The sequence below is a fragment of the Nyctereutes procyonoides genome, unplaced genomic scaffold, assembly GCF_905146905.1.
Source record: "Nyctereutes procyonoides isolate TBG_1078 unplaced genomic scaffold, NYPRO_anot_genome, whole genome shotgun sequence".
Taxonomy (NCBI): domain Eukaryota; kingdom Metazoa; phylum Chordata; class Mammalia; order Carnivora; family Canidae; genus Nyctereutes; species Nyctereutes procyonoides.
The window spans coordinates 12,593,701-12,605,997 of NW_026575035.1; the positions used below are offsets into that span (position 1 = coordinate 12,593,701).

General features: G+C 35.6%; 1 protein-coding gene across 2 annotated transcripts in view; it reads left to right on the forward strand.

Annotated features, from left to right (window-relative positions):
• The window catches only part of ARFGEF1 (ADP ribosylation factor guanine nucleotide exchange factor 1), a 143,164-nt gene that overhangs the window by 85,265 nt on the left and 45,602 nt on the right, over positions 1-12,297 (forward strand). For both annotated transcript variants that reach the window (XM_055318214.1, XM_055318213.1), the window contains exons 11-18: positions 3,299-3,398; positions 3,509-3,648; positions 3,751-3,859; positions 4,556-4,757; positions 8,679-8,790; positions 9,138-9,343; positions 9,619-9,703; positions 11,677-11,848. In XM_055318214.1, the coding sequence (XP_055174189.1) occupies positions 3,299-3,398; positions 3,509-3,648; positions 3,751-3,859; positions 4,556-4,757; positions 8,679-8,790; positions 9,138-9,343; positions 9,619-9,703; positions 11,677-11,848 (1,126 nt within the window). The remainder of the gene's footprint in view (positions 1-3,298; positions 3,399-3,508; positions 3,649-3,750; positions 3,860-4,555; positions 4,758-8,678; positions 8,791-9,137; positions 9,344-9,618; positions 9,704-11,676; positions 11,849-12,297) is intronic.

The window sequence follows — 12,297 nt, forward strand, 5'->3', positions numbered from 1 at the left end:
GTTATTTAATCTTCACTTACTTGTAGTTTTTCGATTTTTCTTTTTGTAATTTCTAATTTTAAGCCTTGTTGGTTAAAGTATTATTGGTTGGAAGTTTTTTTTTTCCTCTCGGCACTTTGAAAATCTCATGTCATTCCCTCTGGCCACACAGTTTCTGCTCAGATATCTTTTGAGAGCCACTGGGTTTTTCCTTATACACAACTAGTTCTTTTTCTCTTGATGCTTTTATGATTTTCTCTGTATCTTTAACTTTTGACATTTTAATTATAATGTGTCTTGGTGTGGACCTTTCTGAGTTTGTCTCATTTATAATTCTTTGGGCTTCCTGACCTGGATGTCTGTCTGTTTCCTTCCCTCAGGGAAGTTTCTAGCCATGAATTCTTCAGATAATAACTCTTGTGCCCCTTTCTCTTGCTCTTCTCCTTTTGGAACCACTATAATGATAATGTTCTTCCACTTGATGTTGTTGTCCCTTAAGTGATCTTCATTTTTTAAAAACTCTTTTTTCTTTTTGCTGCTCTATTTGGGGGGTTCAGCTGCCCTGATTTATAGGTCCCTGGTCCTTACCTCTTTGTTTCAGTCTGCTGTTGAACCCCATTAGTGTACTTTTCAGCTCAGTTACTGTGTTCCCCAGCTCTGTGACTTGTTATTTCGTTTTCTGTCTTTTTTAAAATTCTCACTATTCCTGTACCACATTCTGTGAGCATCTTTATAACCACTTGGAATTCTTTATCACGTAGGTCACTTATCTCCAATATCATTAAGGTCTTTTTCTGAGGTTTTTGTCTTGTTATTTTGTTTGTTTGAAATCTAGTTCTCTCTTTCCTTATTTTGCTTGACTCTGTTTCTATGTACTGGTGAAACAGCTACCTCTCTGTCTTGAGGAAGTAGCCTTATTCAGGTGATGATCCTTCTCATTCAACCTTGCCCTAGCTCTTGATTGTCCCTGGAACCTTTGTGATTACCTAAACCACTTCATTTATTCTTGATATGCACCTATTGTTGAGGATGTGCCACATCCTGTCATCCATGGGGAAGAATCTCATTTAACACCTAGTTTCAGGCTGTTTGCAAGCCACTCCTCCCCCAGGCAGCAACTTTTAAATATGCAAATATATACAGTCCTGTTCTCCAGACTGGGAGATCTGAAGATGTCCCCTGATCAGTTGCAAAAATCCTGACTCCAATGCAGTGCATAAGCTCCTTTCTGGGAAACCTTGTCAAGTTGTAGCAAGGCCAAGGGGAGGTGCAAAGCACAGCTTCTCCATGCTTATGCTCCCAGGGAGGAGCTTTTTAGCCTCTAAATGTGAGGGAGGCCTGAAGCCTGTTCCTCATGCTGAAGCTTCCAGGCTAAGTAAATACAGGAAGACACATTGTGTTTCAGTCCACTGTCTGTGCAGTGCCCTCTGGAAGGTGACATGCCAAGAATAGTCTTTCTGATTGTTACAGTCCTATATTGTTCTGAATGCCAGCTCTCTTGGCCACCAGAGCCAGGTAGTCAACTGGTATCTACTCTGTAGATTGTGTACACCCACTGGCTGTAGCAAGGCAGTTGGAGAGGATAAGGGGAGGGGCACCCTTGCTGTCTTCAGACTTAAGAAAGGCAGTGGGAAAATGTCTTGATCACATGTGCCCATGGGTTTCAGCAGTGCTATGACAGAGTGCCTTGTTTGTGTGTCCTCTGGCTTTAGGCTGAGTGCAGGAGAATGCCACAGCCACTTGTGCTCACCAGCCTCAGCCAGGGGCAAGGGAGCACTGTAACTACCCGTGCTTTCTGGCCTCAGCAAGTGTCATGTCCACTGCTGCTTGTTTGTCCCAGTGATGGCCGACTTCTTCACTCATGGTACCTTTAGAGTGTCTAATCTTTTCACAGTGTACTTGTCCTAAAAGAAATACCTTACAGTTCCATTTTAAAAGTTAAGTCCAAACAGCTTAACAAGTATTTGTCTTAACAATATAGTCTCCATTTGAAGAAAAATAAGATAAATTTTTTTAAATGATGTTTTTAAGTAGTCACAAGTACTTGACTACCGAATTGTATGTACCTGTTGGACACTGTCCAACTTCTCAGACTGTGGAATCCACTTGGACACTGCCACTCTTATTTCCTATTCTTCATTGACTTTCATGCAGTGCCTGCTCTTTATTATAGCATTCACTAAAACCCAGATTTGCAAAAATGATGATGTCACTGAAAGGAATGTAGTGTGATGTAATTGATCAAATGTTGAAACTGAGCAGTCTTGTGAGGTATTCAACAAATGTAATTCTTCTGAATTTTCCCTCAGAAATTGTCATAGCATTCCTCTGAGTTGGCTGCAGGGGTGCTTTGGGGGCAATGTTTAGGAGTGTGATCATAAATATTTACTGAATGCTTGCTCTATGCCATGCAGTGTAGATACAGTGCTTAGCAAGAAAGACCTGGTCCGTACCCTTTTCACAAGTTAAGCTCTTGTAGGAAATTCTGCTGACATTAAGGAAGTAATAGAAATATGTTGGATTTTGTGAAAGAAAAGTGCATTTTAAGGGTACCACACCCAGTTAGTTATCATACTGATAACACGTTACCTCATGTTATCAGTATGAATTTCTGGACCACTTAAGCAAGCTCTATAAATGTTAACGTGTGACTTTTGGTTTTCTTTTTCAGTCATCCTTTCTTAAATTAGCTACTTTTCCAAAAGAAATTTAAATCTAAAAATTCCTTCTTGCTCTTAAATTGTAATTTATTTAATTAAGTTGATTAACTCCTTTTGACATTATATGATGTAAAGAATAGTGAGAAATAGTTTGTTATTTTCAGACAAAGATTTGCAGTATATGAGTAATTATAAAAATATCATAATGTAAGAAATTATTTTTATTGTGTGGATTAGAGCATTAGGTACATTTAAATCTAGGAAAATAAGATACCTGTTATAACATCTGAAAAACATAACTGATGAATAAACTTATTCTTTTGGGGGGATTGAAAAATGAAGTATGAGTTATATTGGTTTTGTAAATATGTTCACAAAATTCTTATTCAGAGGAGCTCCACATCTTTGCAGATTTCCTTTGTGGTGGCTGTGTGATAGCAAACAAAACAATGTGAAGTACAATACTCCTACCATAGGGCTAGTTTAAGTCACACACCCAAGTTACTTAGTCCTACGTTTCAGAGATGGAACTCAAAAGGAGTTGAATTCCAGAGGAGCTTGGGTCCTAATCTCTGCTCTACAGCTTTGGAATATTTAAAAAGTGATCACATATGAGTTATAAATAATATTTGAAACAGAAGTTTTCCCCCTCATCACAGGTGTTCTTTAAAGAAATTTTCCTCTACATTTTGGAAACTTCTACCAGCTCATTTGACCACAAATGGATGGTTATTCAGACATTGACAAGAATCTGTGCAGGTATTTGAAATTATCCTTATTATTTCTTTTTATTAAGAGATACTTAAGAAGCCAAAATATGCTCATATACTGATGCCTTTTGTTAAAAGTAATCTATTATATTATTACAGATGCTCAGAGTGTAGTGGATATTTATGTAAACTATGACTGTGATTTAAATGCAGCAAATATATTTGAAAGACTAGTAAATGATCTATCAAAAATTGCTCAAGGACGGGGCAGTCAAGAACTTGGTATGAGTAATGTTCAGGTAAGACCTTTAAAAGCATTTTCAAATTTAAACTTGGTCAAGGAAGAGCTATGTGTTTTCTTAAAAGATCTTTTTGTTTTTATTCTTTTTATGAATTTGTAGGAATTGAGCCTGAGGAAAAAAGGTTTAGAATGTTTAGTGTCAATTTTGAAGTGTATGGTTGAGTGGAGTAAGGATCAGTATGTGAATCCCAACTCTCAGACAACTCTTGGTAAGGTGACATCTTGAGTTACAAATTCTTTGTCATTTCAAGTACATGGTATTTTGAAAAGGATAGTTCCAGTTGCCATTAGGCCATTTTTGTGACCTCCTCTAGCTGATAAAGAAACAATCTGTGTGAGTTAATATGGCTTTAAACTTACAAATTTCTGACTTAGTTATCCAAACTTTTTTGTTTCTAAATCTTCCTAGAAATATTTAAATATCATGTTAAAGTGAAGCTTTAACATATTTATGCAGCTTTGTGAAAAGATAATTATAGAAGAAACCTATACAAGCAAAGATGTTTTAAGAAGATTGACTTGTTCACCTGTGTTTGACATTTACCCTTACTAGGAGAAAAACTCATAGCTACAAGGCTACCATATAGTATTCTGTCAGTCAAGAATTTTTTGAGGGAAAATTATTTCTCATGAGGCATGAGCTGAGAGCAGAAACCCAGTGGATACTTAGCACTGCAACTGCAAAAAGAACTTTTAATGGTACAAATTTTACACATTCGAATTTCAGTATGTTTTAATATCAAAGTATATGGTCTGTGATGGTACTCAGTATTTTGCTTGTATTGCATACTCATCTAAGAAACATGGAAATGTCTTGACAATTGTTTGGAGTTTTTGTTTTCTTTTTGTTTTTTACCTTTTACATTTTTTTATTTGAAAGATTATATCAGTCTTTCTACTTACAGGTCAGGAAAAACCCTTAGAGCAAGAGACAAGTGAGATCAAACACCCTGAGACAATAAACAGATATGGAAGTTTAAATTCCCTGGAGTCAACATCATCATCAGGAATAGGCAGCTACAGTACACAGATGTCTGGCACTGATAATCCAGAACAATTTGAAGTCCTAAAGCAACAAAAAGAAATAATAGAACAAGGAATAGATTTGTGAGTGTCCAATTTTAAGGAGAAATGTTATTGAATATCCTCTTGCTAGTACTGTATTACCCTTGCCCTGCATTTCTTTACATCTTCAGGTTATTTCTGTTCCTTTCTCATACCACCTTTCATTGAGTAAAACTGGGTGCAGTTCTCCTGCATTGAAGACTTCTTAGTAGTTCCTTATTCAGCTCTCCTTGTTTATTGCAATCTAGCCTAATAGACCCTTATAATGTACATTAAATTAATTTTGCAGCATATCTTAAATACTGTTGATGAATATCATCTCTGTAGTTTTGTATTGTTTATTTATTTAGTAGCTCAATTATAAAATCCCCCATTATATTTCCTAAGCAGATTACAAGTCAAAAATTTACAGTATGAAACTTCTAATAGCTAGCTAACATTATTGCTTTACAGTTTTTATATTTTCCAGTTGGGTTGCAAATGTGCGACTCTTGTTATTAATCTATTGTTATGAATTTCATTTTTATGTGTTAATAAGGTACTAACCTCCTTTTCCAACTTGGCTACTCTGCCATTCCCAGATCTTGTGAAGTCAGTTTTCCCACTAAGCTGTATGGCATCAGCCTGCTCCTGGGTTATTTCCTATCTAAATAGTACTGTGCTGCTTTTATTCCTCTAATTGCCCATCTCTTTCAAAGAGAAGCTAGGGAAAAATGAAGTTGCTGACATTTCTCTGTAGATCTAGCTACTATAAACTTAAAAATTCCCTTGTATATTTACTTGGTTTGCTACTCGTACTAAAGCATTTCTTCCTGACTTTTAAGCAGTGCCTTTTGGTGAATGATCAAGTTCCATTTTTTTATTGTTAATGTAAAAACAAAACAAAAAAAACAACAAAAATGTATGTACGTTTATTGTCATAAAGTTATAAAATCTCACAAAATTGCCTCAGGAAATAGCCATTAATAGTTCATTCATTCCAGTTTTTTAGTCAATATTTATCAAAGTCCCATCTGATACTGACATTATGCAAGGTCCTTGGGATACTTGATGAATGAAACAGCATGGCTTCTGAGGGACTCGAGGTCTAATATGTGTAATCAGACTTTTATATTGAAATTCTCTGCAAGTGTTACTCAGCAAATATATATTTGGGTTGGGACTATGTGCCAAGAACCATGAAAGCATTGCTTCTTATATTTAAGATTACAGTGTAAATATGGGAAAAAAATATTTTTCTAAAATAGTACTATGTATATTTAGTCCATAATCATATACAAAGTGGTGCCAGAGTATGATAACTCTATTTGAATACTTGGGAAAAAGATGGAGTGGACATAGGACTTCAAAGTGGAGGTTTTCTTAGTCTGTAGTCCTCCTTTCAGCCCCTGGACTTGTTCTCCACTTCATACTTTCATGAGAATTCTTTCACATTGCTGTATTCTCATTACACTCTTTTATGACTTTGGCACCACCCTGTCTTATTTCTCCTACCATTCTGACCATGCCGTCTCAGTCTTGTTATGGACCATTTATCTCCTGCATATAACTTAGCATTTCCAGAGTTTTGTCCTTCAACTTTTTTCTTACTTTGTAATTTCTTCTGAGTGATTGTGGTCTTTTTTATGACTTCAGCTACTACCACTCCCCAAGTGTTATTTTAACATAAATACCTCTACTGAAGTTCAGGCTCATGTCAGTAATCGCCCATTGGACATCTCTGTTGTATATGGCTTAGCTTCTCACACTCAGTATGTCCGTAGCCAAATTTATCAGGCTCTATTCTCTCCATAATCAGCCTCCCCAATACTCCTACCCAAGAAAGAAATGACAAACAGAAAACTACTGTTTCTGTATTTCTTATTTGGGCTAGTAACCCCAGCAGGCTACCAAATTTATAAGCTAGAATCCTGAGAGTTACCTAGATTTTCCCCCTTGGAAAATCACTAAAAAGTCACTAAATCTTGATTGTACTTGCTAAACATCAATGCTATTTATCTTTTCTCTCCTCCCACAGGTAAGTCAAACTATCACCATTTCTTGCCTTGACTCATAAAATCTTTTAATTGGCCTATCTTTCTTTGGTCTTATTTATTCTATAGTCTTTTCTCACACTTAGCTAAAGTGAGCTCTCTTGAATGAAAGTCAGCTTCTGTTTCTCTCCCTTTTTGCTTTTAAAGAATAAAGTCACACTTTTTTATAATGGGATACAGTACCCTTCATGACATAGATATGCTGGACTCTAAGCTATATCACCTGCCACTTCTTTAGCTTACTTCATCCTTCCAACAATGCAAAGCTGTTTGTTATAATGTCATGCTGTTTTATGCTGCCATGTGTTAGTATGACCCGTTGCTCTCTGAGCTGTTTTTTATTTTTATGAAATACGTAGTCATTCCTCAAAGCTCAATTTCACAGTCACCTTCCCCAGGAAATATATCACAACCATCTGTGTTAGTTACTTCCTCTTCTATGCCACCTCACCTTGTCAATACATTCATTAGTTACTGCATTTTACTATTAGAATTTTTTTAAAAATCAAGTTTATTTTATTAGGGAGAAAGCCTTCAGAGAGCAGAGATTGTGTTTATCTCAGTGAAAAATGTTTGATTTTAATTTATGGTATGAATTAGGACTTGACAGGAATCATTCAGACAGGACAAGTAAGGACATTGCAGACAACGAGAATGACCTGTGCAGTAGCACAGGAGGGAGGAATGTCTGAGGATTGTTGGGCAGCATGGCAGAGGCAGGTACTCGAAGGAGATGAAACGAGAGCATTGAATTGGATCCAGATTCCAGATTCTCCTTGTAAATAAGTTTTTGTCTTGTCTTCTTCACTTTGGCCTACTATGTATTGAAAGATTTTAGTCAGAGAAGCAGCAGCAGCAGCAGATTTTTGTTTTGGAACAATGACTTGACCAGTAACCTGAAGGATGGATTAGAATGTCAGCAAAACAAAAGATAGCAAGACCATTTAAGTACTGTTACCCAGGTGACAGGTGATGAGGGACCAGAATAATTTGTGGTAAAATAAAAGTAGAAACTAAATGATGTGGAAACAAGGAGGTGACCTTTGAACTGAATCTGTAAGCATGAAGGAGTTTCACAATAAATGGAGCAGGTAAAGGACATGCAGACTACAGAAATGCACTCTGCTTAGGGAATGAGAATAGGATATGTTGGAGTAGATGGGTGAGAGGGGATGAGGGGATAAACTGGAGCTGTATTGAGAAAGACTTTGTGTATCAGTCTAGTCAGTTTTGACTTGACTTTGAAATCATTGGGTTTCTAGGGATGTTTTTTGTTTTTTTTTTAATTTTTTTTTATTTTTATTTATTTATGATAGTTACAGAGAGAGAGAGAGAGATGCAGAGACATAGGCAGAGGGAGAAGCAGGCTCCATGCACCGGGAGCCTGATGTGGGATCCGATCCTGGGTCTCCAGGATCGCGCCCCGGGCCAAAGGCAGGCTCCAAACCGCTGCGCCACCCAGGGATCCCCACTAGGGATGTTTTTTAATAAAGGAAATTATGCTGTCAGATTATGGTTAAAACAGTCTCCAGAATTTAAATTCTTTACTTTAAAAGTAGGAAACTTAGAGTTAATCCATGGGTATACATGGAATGAACCAAGATTACTTGAGCATTAAGGAGAATATAAATATTAAAGGCATGAGATAGATAGTATTTATATCCTTACTCAAAACTTATCCATTATATGACATTATCTCAAAAGTCTGTGAAATGATCCATATCATTGATAGAGATAGCCTTTTGCTTCAGACTTCTGAGAAAAGAAAAATAAAATTTTGCATAATGTAATAAGTTTTGTATATTCATGCACTGATTATGTTAAACTTATTTTCTAAGTGGTACTAGAAAAGTAATTTATTATAGCTTAAGGTCTTCTTTTCAAATAGTTTTCTGTTTCTAATGTTTCTATTAACTTTAATATCATCTAGGTTTAATAAAAAACCAAAGAGAGGAATACAGTACCTCCAAGAACAAGGGATGCTTGGCACTACACCTGAAGATATTGCCCAATTCTTACATCAAGAGGAAAGATTAGACTCTGTAAGAATACTGATTTTTTTCATTTTAACCTTCTCTGTAAAATTCCTTTTTAATAATAATAATAATACATACTGTTTCCCCTTTAAGATGCCCTTCTAAGTATGTAAAACTTAAAGAATAACCTAATTTTTCTTAATTTTGCCTTTTAATTTTTCTAAACTCAAAAAGACTATCTTTTTTTTTATAAATAGATTTAGTATGTTTAACTTTCAGCTTCACTTTTGATATAGTTAACCCTGTAGTCAAAACCTGTGAATCTTACAGATTTTTCTGCTGCTTAAATGTCTCTGTGGCAAGTGTAACATTTCATTAGGATATCAGTTTTTTTTTAATCTTTTGTCCTTTAGACTCAAGTGGGTGAGTTCCTGGGAGATAATGATAAATTTAACAAAGAAGTCATGTATGCATATGTGGATCAACATGACTTTTCAGGAAAAGACTTTGTTTCAGCCCTTCGTATGTTTCTGGAAGGATTCCGTCTTCCAGGGGAAGCTCAGAAAATCGATCGATTGATGGAAAAATTTGCTGCAAGATACCTTGAATGCAACCAAGGGTAAGCAAGATTCACATTCAAGTATTTATGATTTCCAGCTATATCCAAGAAGCTATGTTTGGGAGCATCAGAAGATTCATCATCTCCTGCCGCCAGAGAACTTATATTGTCTATGATCTAGAAGTGATAAGACAATTCCATTAAAAAAAAAAAAAACTGTAGTATAAGCTAATACATAAATCCTGAAAGAGAAAATTATGGAGCTTCGAGATGTTTTATTCAAATGCAGCTGCGAAACAATAAAAGTTTATAACATGATACATTTATTTTTCCAGACAAACCCTTTTTGCTAGTGCAGATACTGCTTATGTTTTGGCATATTCAATTATCATGCTGACCACAGATCTTCACAGTCCACAGGTATGTACTATGTATAATAGATAGTACAGATTAAATAAGTTATTTGAATTCAGTAAGCAGTCTTTAAAATTTTAATCTTATTCAGTGAAACCAGTCATCAAATTGAGATATTTAATTTGGTGTAGTATTCATTTTACAAATGTGGTTTCTGGGGCCACTTGAGGTGGCTCAGTTGATTGAGTGTCTGACTCAGGGTCAACCCTGATCTCAGGGTTGGGGGATGGAGCCTTGCGTTAGGCTCCACACTCAGCAGGGAGCCTGCTGAGATTCTTTCTCTTTCTCTGCCCTTCCCACAGCTCAGTCTCTCTCTTTTCTCTCTCTCTCTCTCGCTCGCTCGCTCTGTCAAAATAAATCTTTTTTTTTTTTTAATTTTGAGAGAGCAAGAGAGAGTGCATGAGAGCATAAACAGGGGGAGGGGCAGAGCGAGAAGCAGACTCCCCACTGAGCAGGGGCTGGATCCCAGAACCCTAGGATCATGACCTGAGCCAAAGGCAGAGGCTTAACTGACTAAGACACACAGGTACCCCTAAATAAATAAATAATTTTAAAAATGCAATTTCTGGTAATAATTCTAATTAGACTTTCCGATATCTATAAAATAAATCTGTATTTGTTTCATGATTGATAGCTGGATAAAGCTTAAGATAAATTTTAAGAATATGTATATAGTTCTTCTGCCAATACTTATTACAACATGGAAAACACTATATATGAACTTTATTTTTTCTTTTAAACATTTGAAACTTAAAGAATAGGGTGGTTAGTGTGGGAATCCTTTCTGTGCCCATGACCCAGCTTCTACAGTTACCCACTATGGCCAGCTCACTTTGCAGATAATTGTGTTTTTTTTTTAAAATTGAAGGTCTATGGCAACTCTGCATCAAGCAAGTCTGTCATCACCATTTTTCCAACAGCATTTGCTCATTTCAGGTCTCTGTCACATTTTGGTGATTCTCACAATATATCAAACTTCTTCATTACTATTGCATTTATTAGGGTGATCTGTGATCAGTGATTAGGACTCGTTGAAAACTCAGATGATGAGTAGTATTTTTTATCAGTAAAATATTTTTGAATTAAGGTATGCACATTGGGTTTTTTTTTTAGACGTAATGCTATTGCATGCTTAATGGGCTATAGTATAGTATAAATATAACTTTTATATGCACTAGGAAACAAAATTCATTTGACTCACTGCATTGCAATACTCACTTTATTGTGGTAGTCTGGACCCAAACAGTTTCTCCGAGGTATGCCTGTATCTTCAGAGATGTCATAAGATCTCCTGGATTTTGTCCATCTGGGTTTTTGGAGATAAAAATATTTTGGCTGTGCTAGTTCTCAAGTTTGGTGACAGGGCTACATCCTATAAACTACAAACTTATACTCTACAGATTGATCAAGGTATGCTATAGGACATTCCTGTTCAGGGTGCTCTTAACAAGACAATATTCAAAGGATACTTCACCAGGACCACCTAACCTTCATTTGCCATGATGAGTCAGTCAGAAAGATTGTTACCTGATTTTAAATGAATTCAGCTGTTATTGTGCAGCCAGTGTTAATATAAAATTAGCTTTTAAGTCAGTATAACATATTTATGTTTTCCCAAACTAAGATTTGAATCTTTTTGATACCATCTGTTTTTAATACTTGTCATGGTCCTTTTCAAAGACTCTAGCTAGAGCTCTGAAACCTTGGGCAAAAACAAATAATTTCATTATTTGATTTCCCTGTTTCTTACTATAAATTACTTATGTGCCCATCAGAGAAGATGAATTAGCATATGCCAGGATAGGTCTTTTCTATATTGCCTTTTTTTCTGTGACTGTTTTCATTTTAATACATATTTTGTTAAATATTTTCCCTTTCCTGTCCTCAAAGTATTTATAAATTCCCTTTTTTTAAAGAGTATTCATAAAATAGTATTTTTAAAGTAAGTTTTAGGAATTATAATGGTTTTTCATTTTTAGGTTAAAAATAAAATGACAAAGGAGCAGTACATTAAGATGAATAGAGGTATCAATGACAGTAAAGACCTTCCTGAAGAGTATTTATCAGCCATCTATAATGAAATAGCTGGAAAAAAGATATCACTGAAAGAAACAAAAGAACTCACAATCCCTACAAAATCAAGTAAGCAAAGTAAGTATCCAAATCAATTGAATTCTGATTGTTCAGGAGGAAAATTATGGTTTCCTAAGAGTTTTTCACTTGATTTAAAGTAAATCAGTTAACTATTCTAATGAGAAGTATTATACAGTTTGCTGATCTGATTATATTTTTTTCCACATTCTGAGTAAAAATAGCAGTGACCAGTGATCAACAGAAAATGCTACATAACATGCATGGATTAGTGTGCATTTAATATATACTTGTCAGTTTTTCAGCAAATCTCAGCATGGATTTGGAGGTTAGCAAGACTGCTTATGCAGCCTCAATAGACTTCAATTCTGTCTTTTTCTGCCACCTCATTATCTATACAAGTAACACAATTCTATCCATCTATTGTTGCACATAAACATAAGCTGGAAGTCAGAATGATTCAAGGAGATGGGGAAGTTTAAAACTGTGAGGGAGCTTGTGGAGTTGGA